We start from the raw sequence: 20,212 nt of genomic DNA on the forward strand, positions 1-20,212 counted from the left end.
TAGTATTCACTAGAACAGTATGCTGTAGAACAGTTATCAAGTATTCACTCAAAAGTGGGGATGGGGAGGAGATGGAACAAGAGAAAGTAGCTTAAATTTTTTTTAAGGTGTTAATTAGTCTGTAAGAGTTTACCTTGAAAAAATCTTAATGCCAAAATAGCTCAGGCTTTAAAACCAGCTTTTGAAATGTGTTCGTATACTAAAGGTTACACATATGAAAAGGAAGTCTACATGCCTTTTAAAATGAGTCATTTTCATGAAAGACACCTGGCTCAGAGGAACTACCGATTTCACCGTTTTGGCACTTAACTTGGTGTTTTGCAGGGCCTGAGGGAAATGCGTAAAAAGATAAATCACATAAAACCCTGTATGCCGCCGTGACGGGTGTCAGTGAGGCCGAGGGGTGGGGGTGGCCGCGTGGTGAGAGGCAAAAACACTGCCATTAGGGTCAGTAGTATGGTTTCCATCTCCCGCCTCTCCCAGACAGGTAAGGGAGACAGAGTTAGCCCTTCTCTCACTTTCTGAAGATTCCCTTACTCACGTTTCAGGGGATTATCTTGTAATTCTTGGATTCCTTTTCCGAATCAAATAAAGACACATACGCATCTCTGGAGGAAAATGTCTGTATTAAAAGCCAAAAAAACACAGAAGTACAAGAAGAAATGCCCATCTGGCCACGTCACTGGATAGATCGACTTGGAAAAAGGTTAATAAAGTTCATTTTCAGCGGTAACAATATATCAGTGTTAAATCATTCCCATGCCTCCTCCCCCTTTTAAATAAATTAAAAAACAACAAACTTCAATTACTATGTTCAGATACAAAGAGCTTCCCTTACTACAGCAATAGCAATTTGATTTTTTTTACTAAAACTTTCATTTAAAACAGTTATTAAATATATAAAACAAATACACAGGATTTGGTCATTTTCTGCCATGGATATAGGGCACGTGGGTGCGGGGAGGAAGGAGGGCAGGGGGACGCAAAGAGGGGAAAGGGCCCCATTTCCCTCCTCTCCGTCTTCCAAGCTGCGGATCTCACCCTGCAGGGCAAGGGCTTGCATCTGCTTTTCGGAGCCAGAAGCGCGGCACAAACCTGGCTTTTCCCACACGCTGGGGCCTCTTCCGCGGACCCCTCCCCGGAAGAACTAACGGTCACTACTGCACGAAGCACACCGGCCGAGTCTCCCGGCGGGAAAGGCACCGAGAGCGCGGACATAGGGAGGACAAGGGGAGGAGTGGGGCGGGTCACTTGGTCGCCGCCCCCGAGGTGACGGCCGCGGCTGCTGCTGCGGCGGCGGCGGCTGCGGCGGCGGCGGCGGTGGTCCCAGCGGGTACGGCGGCGGGGGCGGCGGCGGCGGCGCTGGCGGTGGTCCGGCGCTGCTCCATGCCGTTGGGCAGGAAGCCGGCGATGATGGGCACCGGCCAGATGAGGGCGGCCACGCTCCACACGACGATGACCAGGGTCATGAAGCAGGCCACCAGCGTGGACTCGATGGGCTTGCGGTTCAGCCGCCAGCCCGGCTCGCCCTGCAGCTCCTCCAGGCTGAAGTCCAGGCAGCAGAAATGCAGCGGCTCTCCCTGCAGCCACAGCGGCCCGGGGGGCTCGGCCGCGGGGTAGGCGGGCAGCGCGGTGGGCGTCCCGGCGGTGGCGCCGGCGGGCCGGAGGCGGCCGGGGCGGCGGCCGCGCACCCAGCCGCAGCCCACGCAGAGGCGCAGGTCCTGCTGCGCGCCGCCCGCCGCCAGCCCTAGGTGCTCGATAAGTAGCGGCGGCCCGACTCGGTGGAAGGCGGCGGCGAAGAAGGCGCGGCCATGCGCGTTGGTGGAGAAGAGGAGCAGGTCGCACTGGAAGCCCCGCGGGCGGCCCCAACGCACGAGCAGCGAGCTCAGCATCTGTCGCTGCACGCTGATGTTGCACGGCGCCGCCGCCTCCTCCTCCGGGCCGGGGCGCTCGGGGGCCCCGGGCGCAGCCGAGGCCAGCAGCCGCGGGGCGGCAGGCTCGTCCGCAGACGACGCGTTGACCGAGGCGTTGAGGGGCGCCCCGAGGAGGCCCGGCGCGTCCGCGGCCCCGCCGCGGGCGGGCGGCAGCGGGCAGGCGGCGGCCAGCAGCGCGGCGAGCAGGGGCAGCATGGCCTGTGGCGGGCGCCTACGCGCGCAGGGCAGGCGGTGGCTGCATGGCGCGCGGGAGACGAGCCGGCGAGCGGACGGCGGGACCGCGGGGACTGGCGGCGGGCGGAGTGAAGACGCGTCGGGCCCCCCTCAGCCCACGGGGGCGGCGCGGAGGCGGTGGCGGCGGCTCGCTTGGCGCGTGGCTCCCTCCCGGCCCGGCGGTGTCTGGGGTTCCCCGCCGCCCCCGACGCGGGAGCCCTCGGACGGCCAGGCGGCTCTGCTGGGCCCTGCGCTCGCCGGGAGCAGGATTCCCCGACTCGGCTCCGCCTCCCGCGCGCCTCGCCCCATCCCGCCCCGCCCTCCGCCCGCTAGGCTCGGAGACTCCGGGGAGGGCGGGGTTGCACGCGCCGCGGCGGGAGAGGGGGCGTGGTCGGGCGGGCCGGGAGGGGTGTAGGCAGCTTGCTGGGGTGGGACTCCGAGGCCTGCGCGTGGGCCCGGACGGTCGCTTCTGTGGCTGTTTTCCGATAGTTTGGGGTGCGGTGGCTTGGCCCGGTTCGCGAAGCTTGCGGACGCGCCCTGGCGGCCCCGCCACACCGCCGGAGTCCAACTCCAAGCGGCGAAGGCACTTTGAGGGAATGGCGTCCTCGGAGGGAGACTTTTGTCACGCCTGAGGCGGGCCTGAGATGTCTCACCTTAGTGCTCACCTGGACCTCGCTCCTTTTACAGAAGGTAAAACTGAGGCGGAGAGAGGGGGAAAGACTTCCCCAGGCCACCCCAACAGCCAGAACCAGAACTCCTGGCCAAGAGTGACTCTTAGGTCCGGAGAGTTTGGCGGGTTTTTAATGTACCTCCAACACAATAGATCCACTTGGTATTCTCACAGCAAGCAAACCCCAAAATTCCAAGAACTCTATGGAGTTGGGGTGGAGAGGGTCGGGTGGGAATGTGAGCCCCATAACCTTGCAGCTCTGGGGTTTCCTGATAGGGACTTTCATTCCCAGGAAACAGCTCCTCATGTGCAAGGCCCTGTCTGGCAAGTCCAATGAGCACGTATTTATGAAAGATTTGTATGTAGAGTCTGTTCAAGGGAAGATTCATCTCCGTTAGGATATTAAGTGGAGGAAGGCCTGTCAAGAATAACGTGCCAAGATCAGATTTATATTTTAAAAAACACTTTCCTAGCAGTTTGGCCTTTTACACTTGGTAAGAAAAATTCACTGATGCTGCTCCAAGAGAATACCCCTGTGGTTTGAAGCCAGTGTGCTGCGTGAGCACCAGCTATTCCTGAGTCTGAGAGGGAAGGGGTGGAGAGAGCAGAAACAGGCCATCACCGAAATGGCACTCCGTCTAAACCAGCTCCATTTCCTGAACAGAACTACATTGCTAGGCTTGGTGGCTGATTACATTTCTGGCAGAGTTATCCATTGTTTCTAACAATAAGTCAAACCAGGTTGAGGAAGATGTAAAAACAGCTCCAAAATATAGGTCGCAAACCTACCTGCCTTCTTTCCACTTGGGCAAGTTATTATTCTGACTTGGCCTTGGCTTCCCAATCTGAACAGTGGGGTCAGTGGTACCTGCCTTGCGGGGTTGCTGTGATCAGTGCACTCAACCCAGTGTCTGTCCATCTGTTCACAGAGGTGCTCATGCGTTGGCTGATGAGATGTAGTTCCTATCAGTCTAGCCCGAGCTGGCTGTCTGGAATGACCCTTGGTTTCTACAGAAATGATGAATTTCCTTGAGGGGATGGGACTCCCTTTTGTTTAAGCCTTCGTCACTTTTCTGCTGGGAAGCAAGCTACCAGAGAGAACAATGTGAATTTTCGTGCTTTTATTAAAAGTTAGTTTTCCTTTTAGACTTGCATGCCAGGAACAGAATTTATTGTCTGATACGGCAGAGCGGTTTTAGTCTGAGCCATGTGGCTGGTGAACAGCCCAAGAACAGGGGCCTCAGGTAATCTTCAGGGCTGAGAGAGGCCCAGTCTTCAAGGGGTGGGTTTTGAGTCCACTGTCTTTGACAGTAGGTGATGCTCTCCAGGGTTTCAGCCAGAGGTGGGAGCTTGCTGGCTTTGTCTGAGCAGCAGGGAGGCAGCAGCAAAGGAAGAAGACACAGAGCCACTTGGGGAGCCAAATAGTTAGCTGCAAGGCTGTGCCACCATTGCCCTGCGTCCTAGGAACCTGAATTCTGCCCACTTTTCCAGCACGTGTAGGACTCCAAAACCTTACCCTCGTTCAGAGGGACAACCACACAGTTCTAGATTGATTTGCTGTCTTTAGGGGCAATTGGAATTTGGGAAGATAAGATAAAATTACGTTGTTTTCGGTCTTGTTTACTTCTGTGTTACCAGCAATGGCAGAAGCACTTGAGCACAGGGGAGAGGCTGTGTTTGTTGATTGGACAAATTTGCCTGTTTGCTAATAGCTCTGACCAGCCACCATTTATTTAGTACTTTCCACATGCCAGGTGTTTTACACACATCATCTCTACTCTTTTCAACAATCCTATGGATGTGATACCTATTTTACAGTGAAAAGACTGAGGCTCAAAGAGCGTGAGTAACCCACCTGAGGCCCCACAGCAACTGGTGGCAAAACTGGAATATCAGTCCAGTCTCCACTGACTCGAAAGTTTGTGCTTTTCAAAGAACTAGTTGTGTCTTGTCTTATTGAGGTTGGGTACCAAAGTCTGTGCATAAGTTAAAAGAATATATGGTGTAATTCTAATTTCATTTTGATAAAAACTTTTGGTCGAGTTTCTTTTTAAAGATATATATATAACCAACATATTATAACAGCATTAGACAAAGATTGGAAAACAGTGGAGGAAACCATTAGAATCCCGGCTACCTGATTCTTTACTTCTCTGCTCTTTTCTGCAATCTTCGTATTCTCTAAATGTGCAACTAATACTTAAAAAAAAAAAAAAAAAAAAAAAAGGAAATTGAAGTCCCACTACCTTTTACAGCCATTATCACTTTGTGTTCCTCCCTTCAGCCCAGAGGGGATCTGGGGTCCAGCCAGGAGCATAGGGCACTCAACATGCAGTTGCTGACTAAGTGAGTTGGCCTGCTGGTTAAGAATTCTGCCCAAGCTACAGGAGGAGACCTGGTTAAGTTGTCTGGCTCCTGGTCCCTTCTCTGATCCATCTCCTACCACTTTCCCTTTCCCTCACCGGCTCTGTTCCAGGCATACTGCCTTCCTTGCTATTCCTGGAACACAGCAAGCAAATGCAGACGCAGAGCCTTTGCCCATGCTGTTTCCTCTGCCTAGGATGCCATTCTTTCTGATAGCTATCTTGCTTGCTCCCTCCCTTCCCACAGATCTCTGTTAAGATGTCAGCTTCCCCGGAGAGGCCTTTCCGGACCATTCCTGTAAAACAGCACCCATTCCCAGCATCCCCATCCCTCTCCATCCTCTTGTACATGGTTCCGTGTCTTCCTGGTACTTATCTTCAGCCGTCACACCATAGGTTTTTCTTCTTTGTTTAATGTCTATCCCTTCTTTGGAATGCTTGCTGCCTCAAAGCAGGGCTTTATCTGTTTTGTTCAATGGAACAGTGCGTGGCATATAGTAGGGGTTCAATGACTAGCTGATGAATGAGTGAGTGAATTTAATAGACTGGGCCAACCCATCAGGCAGGATGTCGGGGAGCGGTCAGGGAATTGAGATGGACAGAGCCACGCCAGTTCCACAGCAACAAGACTCACGTAGCCCCTACCAGCCTGCAGGCCTGGAACCGCCCACCTGGCCCTGCCCTGCCTGGGACTGGTGGAGGAGCCAGGTCCCATGGGGAACCACCTGCCGGGGCAGAGTTTGACCTGGAAGACTGGATTGATCTCGCAAACCCTGACACCCAGCAGCACTGAGGGACATGAGTCAGGGCAAGCTGAATGACTAGGAAGAACATCCCAGATGAGCCCAGACTTCCCTTCTATCTAAGAAAGAAAGGCAAACGAGACTCCTTCCATCTCCTCAAGTCCTATCATTTTTATCAAACGAATGGAAGACTTTGATAAATCTCTGTTTTGTCTATAAAATACAAATAGCAAGTTCTTCTACATGGACTGTATTGTTAGAAAACAATCATGAGGACTTCAAAGAAAATAATTAGTAATGATGCCCAGTTGTTTCATTCTTTTCATTTCCTGTGTCCTTCCCCCGGTGTTAGCTAATTTTTCCTTATGCTGCCTACTGAAGTTATAATTAACAAAAAATCTCCCTGGGTTATTTGAATTCCTTTCATCTAACGACCTCAGAGTGCCACAGGTACAGTAATTTGTTAGATATGATTACCACACGCTGTAGACTGAGAAGTAAGCAAGAACCACAAAAGAATCGTAAAAATAGGACAGAGGAAAGAGGGGCTTAGAAACCAGTGGTTCAGCTATACCAGAGTCACTGGTGAAGGCTGTGGTAGTTGGGTTGGCATGTGTTTTGACGGGGCGGGGGGGTGGGGTGGGGCGGGCACTAGGAAATAGGGGAAGAATTCTTTTCATTCCAGTCTCCCTGTGAAATCCCATTCCTCAGATGGGAAACTTGACTGCAGGAGCAGCTGAAGAGCTGGGCCTTTGTACCAGGCACTGGGGGAGGGCTGGGGGCCCCCAGTGTTCAGGTGATTAGAGCCTGACCAGTCCTGTGCCCTCTGCTTCCAGGCTGCTTCGTGACCTCACCGGGTGGCTCAGCCAGATCTCCAGGGTGTGGATGTTTATTCTTCCTGATCACTGTGGTCAGAAGGGAGATTTCCCTGCGCGTACTTCTGGCAGCAATTATAGCCCACACAATTCATTTGGCAATTAATCGTGGGCTGCCTTGGGACAAGGCTGCTGTGGCCAGCTCAAGCTGTTACTAAGACAATTCAGTCTGGTGCATTCATTGTTTGCTTGTGGATATCCTCTGTGCATGGTGGGCAGGGCCACTGCTGGTATTTCTTTTCTATCCAGAGACCCAGACATCATGCTGGGCTTCTGGTAAGATTTCAGCAAAGACTTTTTGAGGCAATAAGAAGCTTGTGCTGTTATAGGAAGATGGAGAGTATCTAAGAGAGAACTGTGAGGAAGAAAATGGTGCCCAGGTGATAACATATGTGAAATAATTTGAAGGGGAGAGAAATCCTGCCAAGTGAGACCCTCTTTTGGGTTTGGCCTAGCATTGGTACCTTCACCAGATGATAACTGTCCCTTGACAGACACTTACTGTGCTCCAGGCACTGTGTCAACCACTTGAAATGCATCCCCACCGTAGTCTCCTGAGAAAGAGATTACTGTGACCATTTTACAGATGAGGTAAACGGAGCCTCGAGGGATTAAGTCACTTATGCAGAATCACAGTGGTGGAACCAAAATCCAAACCTCATCTGACAACAGTGTTCTTAATCACAGCCCTGCTAAATGGTCTCTGCCATCACCGACAGCCTTGTGAGTTGGAGGTTATTGTCCTGTTTTAATGATGAGGAAGCAGGAGCAGGATGTCTGGGCAGTTGGCAAAGGATGGGTCATCTGCATCTCTTCAGCATTCCAATTATATCTAGCCTACACTCAGTCCCAGTTCATAAATTCCATCAATACTGAAATTCTGGAGGATGTTTTCCCAATCTGGTGCATCCTTATGGATGGAGCCCTGGATTCCCCATGCCTGTTGCTCTGCCTCCAGGGCCATCAGGGCTCCTGGTACTCAGTAAGTGCTGGTCAGGAACCTGGGATTCAGCAGGGACTGCTCAGCTGCGCAGACATCCAGCCTGGAGCTCCTGAGATACCTGAGAGCTTTCAGGTATGACGTTGATGGATTCTAAGATAATGTATTCACAAGTTACTTGGCGAAATATTCAAGAGGTATTGACTAAACCCCATTGATGGGGATAGCAGAATAGTTTCTGTGAAAAAACCGCCATTAAACACTTATTTCCAGGGTGAGCATCTGTCAGGCAAACTAACTGAAACTATCTTTTAAAAACTTTTTTTTTTTTTGGTAATATGGTGATGTGCATTTCTAAAACTTTGGTGTTGCTTAAAGTAATTTCTTTTGGAAAGACAACCCTTAAAGCAAATGATATTTTGTTGTTCTTTTTTTTTTTTGCGGTATGCGGCCCTCTCACTGTTGTGGCCTCTCCCGTTGCAGAGCACAGGCTCCGGACGCGCGACGCGCAGGCTCAGTGGCCATGGCTCACGGGCCCAGCTGCTCCGCAGCATGTGGGATCTTCCCGAACCGGGGCACGAACCCGTGTCCCCTGCATCAGCAGGCAGACTCTCAACCACTGCGCCACCAGGGAAGCCCTATTTTGTTGTTCTTGTATCCACCTTATAAAAAATTAAAATGTCATTTAACATTTATAAATGTAAATTCTGAGAGTTTCAGTATGGCAAATATGGGAGACAGAGCTGGGTCATCAGAGCCAAGGCAGCTGAAATGTTCCCCATCAAGCAGTAACCAGCGTCATAAAAATTTACTTCATGCTGCTTCAAAACAGCACCAAACACTCCCTTCAAGTGAAATCGTTGGTGTTCCGTTTCCAGAGGTAGGGAGGAGACGGAGGAAGCAAGAGCCCATTTGGAGAGGGCCAGGAACATTGGAACACATTTGTCAAAGTCTTTCATGCCTTCTCACTGCGCCCCCTTCCTGCTGGATCTACTGGCCCCACATTCAAGGGGACATCTGCCACTTGCCTGGGCATGTCCTGTCACTCAGGGGTCCTGCCTGGCATTGCCTTCGTGTTGAGTTGGCCTCTTGGTCTACCCATTCTTTCTCTACTAAAGTCCCCAGATTTGGAGATTTGAGAGAGTTGTGACTATGAACATGGCCTTTGGAGCTGGGCAGACCTAGACTGGATGCAGTACTTTACTGTGTCTCGGTTTTCTTGTCTGTGAAATGGGCCTAAGAGCTGCTCTCTTCTAAGGGTTAAATGGGATTCTTATTGCAAAGCAGCATTCAGTGAGAGTGGCTAGCACTTTGGGTTCCAGAAACATGGGCACGCAGCTCTTCCTCTCTCCTTACACTGCTGTGGAAATGGATGTATTTGCACCTGCAGGGGTTCATCATTGTATGTGGAAAATAAAGAAAGAGGGATGGCTCCTGGCTTAAAAGAAGCTAGCGTACATTCCTGTCTACCCGGAGCCATCCCTAGTAATCAAGCACACTTGGATTCCTGTGGCCATGAGAGTTGGAAGGGATCACAGAGGCCACCTAGTCCAAGCTCCTCGTTTTATAGATGGGGAAACCAAGGCCCAAAGATGGCTGCTGGCCTCACCAAAGATCACAGTCTGGTTGGCAGCAAAACCAGGGCTGGAAGCCAAAACCCATGGCCAACTGGCCATCAAACATGGCACCTCTGTAAGTACAGTCTGTTGCAGTGCTTTTACAGCTGCACTTTAAAAATGAGGTCCAGTTGCAAAGGGAGAGCAAAGAGCCTTTCTAATTTACTTAGAGAAGAAGAGGAAAATAATGGGCTTTATAATTACCAGAATCACACTCCTAACTCTATTTACACGATGGAGGATTGACTGCGTGGGCTGAAAGTGTCAGCACACTTGGCAAGCTTCCATTCTGATGCATTGAAGCCTTTCTCCTTCCAGCTCTGCTAAGAACCTGGGTCAGGCCCCAGGAGACCCCGATGTGAGTGGAAGCCCAGGCTGAACCAACCCCACCCTTAAGTCCTGAAGGAGTCCATGGGAATAGGCAGGAACTTGGAGCCCACTGTCCAAGTGAGGCCACTGGGGCCATCAGGTCATGCTTCTTCCTGGTACCCGGCCTGTTGGCCAAACTCCTGCAGTCCTTTGCATGGTATGAGAATCCCCAGGTGACTGCCTGCTTGAAGCTATGTACCAGGGTCACCCAGAGCTGGCTGTGCCCTGTCCTCACCATCCAGGCTGTCCCCGTCAATGGCAGTCTTCATTTTGATGGTACCTCAGTTTGCTTTGCCCTGTGCACTTTGGAGATGTGAGCTGTGAGCCCTTCCATGGAAGAACCCAGTGCCACCCTGGAACTGGGCCTGTGGTTCCAGCCCTGTCCACCCTAGCCCAGCATGTATCGCCCTCTCTGGCTGGCTGCTGACTAAGCAATGGAGCACACAGGTGGGAGGGATCAGATTTCTCTTAAAGCCAAACTCCTGTGGAAATCTAATGAGTGAAGCTCAGAGATTTCCCACACTGCCCACTTGTGACTCGCTTTTCAGTGACAGTAATGGAAAGGAAACACATTTGGCTTCCCATAGGCAGACAGTCTCACAATGTCCCATGCTCCACCAGGGCCCAACCATCTCACTGTCACAGAGACTGATACCTGCAGTCACCTACAGTCCCCTGAGCAGGCATCTCCCAGAGGGGACCCATTAGGGTTCTGAACTGACCCCTGTGGCTTACACCTTTCTTAAATCCAGTTCACTTTAGTCTCTTGTTCATCAGTGATCTGGCATCTTGTTTTAAGCCTCAAAATGGCAGATCACTTTTATCTTGTAGGCTAGCTTGGATTGGCTGGAAGTCATTACCTGAGTGCTGTGTTCAGAAGGATTCTGAGGCTGAATCTTGGCTCAAGGGGGAAATATTGTGATGGACTAACAGTAGCTGCCAGGGTATGAAGGAATACAGATAGTGAATATCTGGTTTTGTCTGCCTGTTTCTTCAGGAAAGGACCTCCCTTTCTCTGGGGTATCTGCTGCTCCCTAAATCTGTATGGTTTTGGTGGTGCTACCAGTTAGAGTACCTGGACCCTGGTTTCAGTGATGAACATGTGACCCAGGCCTAGCCAATCATAGTGCCCCAGCCACCTAACCCTAATGATTTGCCCAGGGAGCATGTGACCCAAGCCAGCCAATCAGAGACCGTCCTTGGGATTTGATACATGAAGCTGGAGGAGAGAAGGCATCTCTTTCCTCTGGCATGTCTGGCTGGAATGAAGGAATACTGGAGTTGTCTGCAGCTCTGCCCACTCCTTCCTCCACCCCCTGCCCATTTCTCCTCTCCCTGCACACAGAAAGCCTGTTTACAGTAGGAAGGAATAACCAATAGCAGTTTCTGAGAGATGCCGGAAGGCTTGTTGTTATCATTTGTGACCCTTGATCTAGCAGGACTTGAAGCCTGCACTGCCCCTGTTCTGACCAGATTGTGAGCTTAAAAGCACAGTTGTGAAAATGGAAGCAGGCTAGAGTTGCGTGTCTGACACATGCAACCAAATACATGCAGCAGCTATCTGTCAGCCCTCTTGTTATCACTCAAAACACCCTCAGCTTTAGCACTGCTTTAATCTTACTGGGAAGCCCCTCTACTCCCTTTTCTCACAGCCCCCAGAATGCCAGCTGTACTCTTTGAACCCCTCTAATTCTCTCAAAGAAAGAAGACACTTTTTTCTCTCCTTGATCATATTCATAAATGAGCACCACTCCCTCCCCTGCTCAATCTCAGGGGAAATTTCTGTTCTCTATATAATTAGCATTTGAACCGAATCACTCAACATTTGTGAATCTGTGTTCCAAGGTCATAATCGTGAATAAAGAGAAAGTTTGTAGCTCCAAGACATTTATCATGTTGTTTACAATGGTGAAAAATTGGAAACCAACAAAATGCCCCCCAGTAAGGGGATGGCTAGGAAATAGAGAAATGTTCTCCTTATGAAAGAGTACGCAGCCATGACAATTCTCTTTACAGAGAGTTTTCTGCTGAGTGTGGCATTGAGACCATCATGCAGACTTTAGCTCCTCTCATGGTGTCCAGAGTGTAGAACCCCCAGAACTTTGGTTATTTGCATAACCTTCACCGATGCTTTGTGCAGTTTAGGGAGAGGGCACATTGCATAAGGCTTGTGATTCCACCGACAATATCTTGAGATACTCCCTGTTATGGGGGTCTCACTCTCTCTTCCTTTTTCCCACATAGCACCCAGCCTCACTGTCTTCACTCTCCTCTCCCCTAGATTTCCTCAGGGGACCTCAGAAGTCCTTCCCTTCTATTGTAAAGAGCAATCCAGTTCTTCCCTGGATCCTACCTCCCAATCTATCCTGGGACTCCCCTGACCTGAGCCATGCAGGGAACCAGACCCTTCCTTCTTACAAGACCATTGAGCCCTGGATTTTGCCACTGGAGCATGTTCTGGAGCTTCCCGATCTCCACCAAAATTGGCTTTCCAGACCTTAACTGCTCCTGAATCCCCTGGAGGGCCCACCCTAGTGGTTCTGATGCAGCAATGCAGGGTGGGGCCTGAGAATCTGCATCTCTAACAAGACCCCTGATGGTTTCCAGGTGATGCTGAGGCTGCTGGTCTGGGGACACACTTTGAGAACCACTGACTTGGAGCATTTCTCTTGAACACATAGAATACTCTCCCTAAGAGGAATTTTGTGAACAGTGTTTGCTCCATCTTGTCACATATTATTATAGTACTATTCCTGGAGATAGAAAACGTTACATAAAAATGTTTATGCCAGGGGCATCTGCTTCCCAGTTTCTCCAGAGAAGGGGATCCCAGACTGCCCATCATCTGGATTAGCTTAACTAAAGAGATCCAGATCTTTCCATGGTTTGGAAAGATGATTTCCAGCAACTAACCAGGGCAGCTTCCATGGTATCCAGGCCAGAGAAGGTGCCAGGATGGGGAGCAGTGTTGGGAGCAGGGCTGGGCCAGCAGAGGTTGGAGTCCGGCCCCAGAAGCCAGGTCAGGGACCAGTCAACTCACTGGCAGCTCTACTCAATCATCACTGTACCAAGCGCATGTCAGAGATGACCAGGGACACAGCTCTCTGCTGGTGGAGGAAGGGGAGCCAGGCCAAGTCAGCACGTGAAAATATGAAGTCACCCCAGACTCATGGTGGGCACTGACGGAAAAGCCACGGGAGGTGGGGAAGCCCCAGGGCACCTGGTTCTAGTCCTGCCCTGGTGTTGGCTGGTGAGCCTTCCATCTTGAGCACATCGCGTCACCTTCTTCAGTTCCAGTGTCTCATTGGTAAAACGAGGGGCCTGCACCAGATGATGTCCTTGGCTCCTTAAGATTCCACGGTCAAATGTGTCCTCAGGGCTGGCACTTCTCCTCTTCATTGGGACTGTCTTCCTTTTGTGGGGTAAGGGGGATAAAGGGCCAGCTCGGGTGTTGCAAGAACTTGGGCCAGTTAGCACGCCTTGATGCGTGTGGCAGCCTCTTTGGTTATGAGGGGTTGTCAGGCGGTGAGAGATCCAACATGCTGTCTCCGTCCCTGGGGTGCTCCTTTTACTCTGACAAGTGGAAGCAGGATGTTGGGGAGCACAGGTGTGGAGATGGGTCGCATACTGGGCTTCCAGATGTGGGGAGTGCCCAGCACAGCTGGACCACATTTGGTCCCCACTGGCTGCTGGGATCTGAAGGACAGGAGGAAAAGCATCGATAGCTCTTGCAGGGCCTCTCTGGACAGCAGCCCTGATGGCTTAAAATGGATGTGGATTGTGAAGGGAAGGGAGGCACTCCACTGGGGCAGGGGCACCGAGGACAGTATTGTCGTCTGAGTGCAGGAGTGTGGCTCCTCCCTGCAGCCAGCCGTGGGACGTGGCATTGCCCACTAGGGTACTGCTGGGGATTTGCCGGGCATTTATATAGTTTCCCCAGGTTCTATAGTCAGACTGTTCCCAGGACTCAGAGAGCTCTCATCTGCCAGCAGGAGCTCCTGGTGGCCTTGCCAGCCTCAGGCAGGGCCCTTCTCTGGCCCGATGGGGCTTCCCCTGTAACTTTGGGACAGACCTAGGCTCTGGGTGTTTCCCCTGCTTTCTCCCTTCCCGTGTCCCTCTTTCCAGGTGCCTGGGGATTCTCTTAGCCGACAGCCAGCTGAGCACTTCACACTTCATTGAAAAGTCACCACAATAATTACCAGATCATTAACAAGGGATTTTGAAAAGGCACTTAAGCATCTCTCCCATAATTGCAAAGACAGGTGTAACAGTCTATCTGGGCAGAGAAGAATGGTTTAAAGGGATATTGGGGACTGAGTGTAAAAATAATTAAAGTGGGCTGAGCAGCGGCAGGAGTGGGTAACCTTCTTATCTGAGCATGGTAACAACCCAGGCAGCAGTGAGGAGGCCTCACAGTTTTAGACAAAACACAAAACGTACAGACTTTGTTTCTCCTCTTACACTTTAATAAGGAATTTGACATAAATCCTAGGTCTTCCTTAGAACGCCTGGTACCTGTTTCGACAAGGTTCGTGTACAAGAAACATAAACTATCCTGCACCACGGGCTTCATTATTAATTTTACTCATTACAGTTAATGAAAAATCAAATGTCCAAATGGCTGGGGACGAGGTGGGCAGATAAGCTCCCCTTATATCAAAAGTCCCACAGGAAGGAAGATAAATGGTTATGTCTCAAATAGGTGGACGATTAGGTATGCCTGCTTAAGCTACCCCCTTTACTGAAACTTTAGATCAAGTTGTTGCCTCCTGACAAATCTGCATACTGTTTGGATGGAGATACAACCCTTCCCTACCTGGGAACCTTGTTTCCAGAGATCCTTGCCCAATTGCAAGTGATACCCGGGTGGCAACAGACTCAAGTACAGATCATCACCTTTCTTTGATGGTCCAAGTCAGTGGGTTTCAGCCCTGGCTGCATATCAAAATCCTAGTAACACAGGTGTTGGGACTCACACAAGACATGTGGAATCAAAATCCCTGGGGCTGAAAACCTGGCATCCATATTTTTAAACACCTCTCAAGGTGATTCTTGTGTAATTTTTAGAGTACTTGTATTTGGGAACTAACCACAGGAACTGAAAATACTTTTTGTGAGGTTTTTTTTTTCTCCTTTTCATATTCAAAGCTGCTTTAGAGCACAACTGCTTTAAAATGTCACCTGAGGGTCTTCAGCCTCCTTGAGAGGGCTGATTTGCATGAAGTATTTTCTAGATGCCAGGCAGAAAATGTAAGCTAAGCATAGGAGTGTTTGGGCTCGTGGTGACCATCTTTAGCATCAGGGAAGCATCTGTCTGGCACCTTGCAGGCTGGCGAGGCAAAGTGTGAAGTTCATGGTATTTCTTATTCGGAGAATAGCAAACTCTACCTAGGACATCATGCTATCTGGGTATGACTTGCTAAAATGCAACTGTGTCCGTCTGTGCATGAGATCATGCGTGCTGTGTGGGCCTAAATGTGCAGGTCCAAACTCCATGCCCTGTCCCAGATTCTCTGCCTGACTCTTGGACAGTGATCATGAAGCCTGAGACAACCGTGGTAGGAAAGGGAGGTCCTGGGTGGTCCCAGAGGGAATGAGGGTGATGGAAGATGCTGGGTAGACCTGGGGGGACAAGTAGATGGGAGGGGCTGGCTGTTTCCAGAAGGGATGGATGAGAGTGATGGGTGGGGTGCCGTGCTTAGGAGGAAGGTGTCACCAGCTAGATCGGAATCCACAGTTTGGGAGACCCGCTGTAACTAACAGATCAGTCTGCCCCTCCCCAAATCCTTAAATGTGCAGGCATCAACTTGTCATTTTGGATTTTATTAAGTTTTATTAAAATCACCTTGGAAATCTGCCCTATTTATCATAGACACCCTGATGTCTCTGAAACATCTCTGGGCATTGGGGTATTCACATTTCTCCTGCTCACCTCTGGCCCCGATTCCTGTTGGATTCCCAGTCTCTATTATGTGCTCTTGTTTTCCCCGTAGGATATCACCCCACCTCCCTCAGCCCTGATCTCTTCTTACCCTCAAAGTCCCACCAGCTCAAAGCTTTGGGAGGACCGACTTCCAGGCCCAGATCAGCAGAGTCCAGCCACATCACAAGGATACCCTTGCCCTTAGCCTGGTCGGGACCCTTTACACTCATGCTGCTCCTCGTGTTATAAAAGCAAAGCATCCTATTCCTGGCCCATTGCCCCTCTCATCTAGCATCTCCTCACCCCTTAGAGACCTCTGACACCCCACTTACCAGGCCAACGCTGCCAGCTGGGAAGGCAGAGTAGAAAGATAGATTGAGGGAGGCAGAGGGAATGACCCTCCTGTATATCTTAATTTCAGCATTAAAATCAAATAGCCAGAGATCCGATTCTGTAGACAGAAGCCAATTACACACAAATTTTGGCAAATCATATGCAAATAACACATGTGTCTGCCCTGGATTACATCTGCTTAGATGTGTTTTTCAGGAGCAGACAAGGAGAGATCACGGGAAAAGAGTGTTCGGGATGTGGGGGCAAAGAAGCAAGAGAGGGAATGATGGATTCTTAAAGCCAACCACATGCCAGGAAATTTTACTTATGTCATTTGCTCAGCTAGCCCTTCTTGAGTGGCTGTTGTGCGCTTTGTATATTGGCCACGTTTCTCCCTATCATTTAAAAGTGGCTGCCATTGCCCCAAACACCATGTCATCACACAGTGAGGGCTAGAAACAGAAAAAGAAAGGGGAAAGATATCCTCACGCCTTTCTCTCTTTCATTTTTCAGAGAAGACAATTGCTTCTCAAAGCTACCCAATAATCTTCCCAAGGCCACAGAGCTGGGAATATAGTGGAGCAGTGATTTCAGTGTGGACAGTCTGACTCTAGATTGTCCAACAGAAACATAATGCAAGCCACATATGCAATTTTAATCTTTTAGTAGCTACATTTAAAAAGTAAAAAGTAGGTGAAATTAATATATTTTATTTAACCCAATGTATCCGGAAGATTATTTCAACATGTCAACAGAAAAATTACTAATGATATATTTTACATTTTTTATACTAAGTCTTTGAAATCTAATATATCTTTTATACTTAGAGTACATCTCAATTCAGTCATCATATTTTCACTGGAAATACTTGATCTGTATTTTATATTTCATAAAATTTATATATAGATACACATACTCGAGTTGTTCCAGATAGACTTAAAGTTTCCCAGTTATTGAATCAAGTAGTGGTTTTTGCATTCACATTTAAATTAATTAAAGTTAAATAAAATTTAAAATTTGGTTGCTCAGTGTTTCTAGCCACAGTTCAAGTGCTCAGAAGCCACATGTGCGGTGGCTACTGTATCGAATAGCATTGTCTAGAGTCAGCACACTTAAGCTCATTTTGATCAAATTCCCTGTACCCAAGTACATAGTGATGTGTTAGTAAGTGTCCACCTATATTTAAGTGATGCACAAACTCTCCAGCTAGAAGACTGGAGACCTGCCTTGTGTTCTTGCCCTGGTTCCAATCAACTGTATGAGTAACTGTAGAGTAACTCAGGTGAGTTACTCTATTTCTCTGGCCTTTGTTTACTCATTTGTTAATGAGGTGGTGTGTCTCAAATGTCTCTTCGAGCTCTCAAATTATGTATTTTTTCTCTTTTCTAAAAGAGAAAGGAATGAGGTCATTATTAAAGCCATGGGCACCAGGGTACGCATGTACACACACACACACACACACACACACACACACACACACACACACACACGTTCTCCTCAAAGTAATATATACAATCCATGTTGGCAGTCTCCAATATCTGCTGAAATGCTGTGGGCAAGCATGGCTCCCAGGGTGTTCTCTTCCTCCCCTCTAGCACTGAGGAACTTTCTCCAGAATGCCCATGATAAAGAAACATTGAGGCATTGTCTGGCCTCCAAATTCCAGGAAATATTGCTAGTTTGTTCCCTTTTATACACTGCCTTTTAAGGAAGAAAAATGCTATACATGGAAGGAATTCTGCGTTGGTTTCTACAATGATTTTGAGTCACTGGCTTCCTGGAACAGGCTGTGTTCTTTTTTTTTTTTTTTTTTTTTTTTGCTGTACGCGGGCCTTCTCTCACTGTTGTGGCCTCTCCCGTTGCGGAGCACAGGCTCCAGACACGGAGGCTCAGCAGCCATGGCTCACGGGCCTAGCCACTCCGTGGCATGTGGGATCTTCCTGGACTGGGGCACGAACCTGCGTCCCCTGCATCGGCAGGCGGACTCTCAACCACTGTGCCACCAGGGAAGCCCGGCTGTGTTCTTTTAATATATATAAAAGAAAGGGCCTTGGCTCTCCCATACTCCCCTTTGTTACAGTTTGTATTGTGTGCACCTGACTTGTTAGTCAGAATGGGCCTTTGGGTTTATTGGTTTTTATAAAAGCTTTTATAAAAGTTTTTTATAAAAGCTTGACTATATTTTAGGTACAGAGCCATGAAAGGATGGTCAGGGGATTCGAGTCAAACCAGAGAGTAACTACTGAGTCTGAAGGCCCAGCAATCCACATAATTGGATTTGACCAGAACTTGCCTTCCAAATGGAGGACATGGATGTGCCAGGGGCATAAAAACTTAATGGCCATGTAGGAAGGTCGCAGTTCTGAAAAATAATTGCCCCAGACTGGTGACATTTTACTACTTAGAGTCTCATTTCTTTGGGTCTTGTAAGGTGGGCAAAGTGGAACTAGCCTCCTCACCCCAAAATGAGAGATTGTAGTCTGGGTTTGAATTTGGGAGAAGAGAATAATAAGAAACTGAATGAGAGAAGAGGGCAGGAGGGGGCAGGAGGAACTAAAACGACACTAAAGGAAGATGCTAAAAGTTGTCAGCCATTTTATGTGAAGCTAATGCCATACTGGAATTTATACAGACCAGCAAAGACATAAAAAATCTGTCACCAGTTTATTCTCTGCTTAAAGAAAGACAGGCTAAAAAGAATCAGGAGTGTGGGGTTTAGTTTCTTCATTTCTTTAACCAGCGTGAGAATCAGAAAGAAGTTTATAACTCACTTATTTGTTCATCTTTTCATCCATTCATTGTGGTAGGTAACATTGAAAGATGGTCACCATCAATTCTTGCCACTCCGTTCATCATGTCCTTCCATTAAGAGCTGAGTTTGTTTTCCCCTCCAGGTGATTCTGGGCTGGCCTGTGACTTGCTCTGACCAGTGGAATGTGCTGGAAGTGATGCTATGCCCTTGGGAGGCTGCGCTGTGCCGTAAAGGAGCTCAGGCTAGATTACTGGCTGATGAGAGGCCACGCAGAGAGGGAGAGGCCAGGAGGAGGAACCTGAGGTGCCAGAGTGAATGAAGCCTTCCCACCCAGCCCATCTACTGTTGGAATGCAGGTGAGTGACTTCAGTCAATGCCAGATGGACCGGAAAAATGGCCCAGCTTTGAACACTGCCCAAATTCAGCACCAACAGAGTCATGAAATTGTTGTGGTTTTAAGCCACTATGTTTTGGGATAGTTTGTCATCCAGCCATAGATAACTGAATATATATGTTTTTGGCAGCTGTATTTAAGGGGTTCCTTTTTTTAGTTTTCTAAAATAGATTTTTGATCATAAATATGAGTTGAAATTTGTTAAATGACTTTTTCTGCCTCTATTAAAATGGTCATGTGGTTACTTTTCTCCTTTAGTCCATTAATCTTTAATCTGCTCTGCATTTTTGGTAGTTTTTTAGCAGAGGTGTTGCACATCATCTTTCATTAAATTTATCCTAAATATTGTATGTTTTTTGATGCTATTATAAATGGTACCTTAAAAAATTTTATATTCTAATTGTTTGTGACAGTATAAAAATAACACTGATTTTTCTATATATTAACATTGTATTCTGTGACTTTGCTAAACTCATCTATTAGTTTTAGTAATTTTTAAAAAGATTCCTTAGGATTTTCTATATACACAATCACATTGTCTACAAATAGAGATGGTTTCACTTCTTCCTGTCCCATATTTCTACTACTTATTTATTTTTCTTGCTTTATTGAACTTGCTATGACCTCTAGGACTATGGTGAATAGAAGTGTTAAGAGTGAACATCCTTGCCTTATTCCTATTCTTAGGGGGAAAGCACTCACTCTTTCATATTTAAGTATGATGTTATCTTTAGGTTTTATATAGATGTCTTTTATCAGGTTGAGAAAGTTGTCTTCTATTAATAATTTGCTGAAAATTTTTATTACGAATGGATGTTGAATTTTGTTAAACACTTTTTCTTCGTAAATTAAATGATCACATTTACTGTCCTTTATTCTGATTTTTTTAATGGGTTGAACTACAATGTGGTTTGCAGCCCCTCACATGGTCCCCAGTAATCCCCTTCTCCTGGTATTCATGGCTTTGTGTAATTTCCTCTACTTGAGAATGACCTGGACTTAGTGACTCACTTACAATGAATGTAATACAGCAGAAGTAGTGGCTTGTCACTTTTGAAATTAGGTTATAAAAAGACTGTGGCTTCCA

The 20,212-nt window shown here is 48.4% G+C and overlaps 2 protein-coding genes across 10 annotated transcripts in view; one reads left to right on the forward strand and one right to left on the reverse strand.

The window, feature by feature from the left end:
• Window positions 1–607: 607 nt before the first annotated feature.
• TMEM158 (transmembrane protein 158) lies at window positions 608–2,417 on the reverse strand. The gene has a single exon (XM_027097032.1). It carries the CDS (start codon window positions 2,127–2,129, stop codon window positions 1,248–1,250), a length of 882 nt encoding a protein of 293 aa, XP_026952833.1. The 5' UTR covers window positions 2,130–2,417; the 3' UTR covers window positions 608–1,247.
• A 189-nt stretch (window positions 2,418–2,606) lies between these two features.
• LARS2 (leucyl-tRNA synthetase 2, mitochondrial) overlaps window positions 2,607–20,212 on the forward strand; it is a 269,549-nt gene continuing 251,943 nt past the window's right edge. For 6 of the 9 annotated variants that reach the window (XM_027097018.1, XM_027097016.1, XM_027097015.1 and 3 more), the window contains exons 1-2: window positions 2,610–2,837; window positions 18,874–19,087. The gene's annotated coding sequence lies outside the window, so the exon portion shown is untranslated. Of the gene's footprint in view, window positions 2,838–18,873; window positions 19,088–20,212 lie in introns of all 9 variants that reach the window. The other 3 variants (XM_027097029.1, XM_027097025.1, XM_027097023.1) reach the window with 3 other exon arrangements.

This window comes from Aethalodelphis obliquidens, unplaced genomic scaffold, assembly GCF_003676395.1.
Source record: "Aethalodelphis obliquidens isolate GAN/ISIS:26980383/991018 unplaced genomic scaffold, ASM367639v1 scaffold111, whole genome shotgun sequence".
NCBI lineage: Eukaryota > Metazoa > Chordata > Mammalia > Artiodactyla > Delphinidae > Aethalodelphis > Aethalodelphis obliquidens.

Bases quoted from the DNA above. Each gene is read 5' to 3' on its own strand.
- TMEM158 (XM_027097032.1), bottom strand. From the start codon at position 2,129: ATGCTGCCCCTGCTCGCCGCGCTGCTGGCCGCCGCCTGCCCGCTGCCG.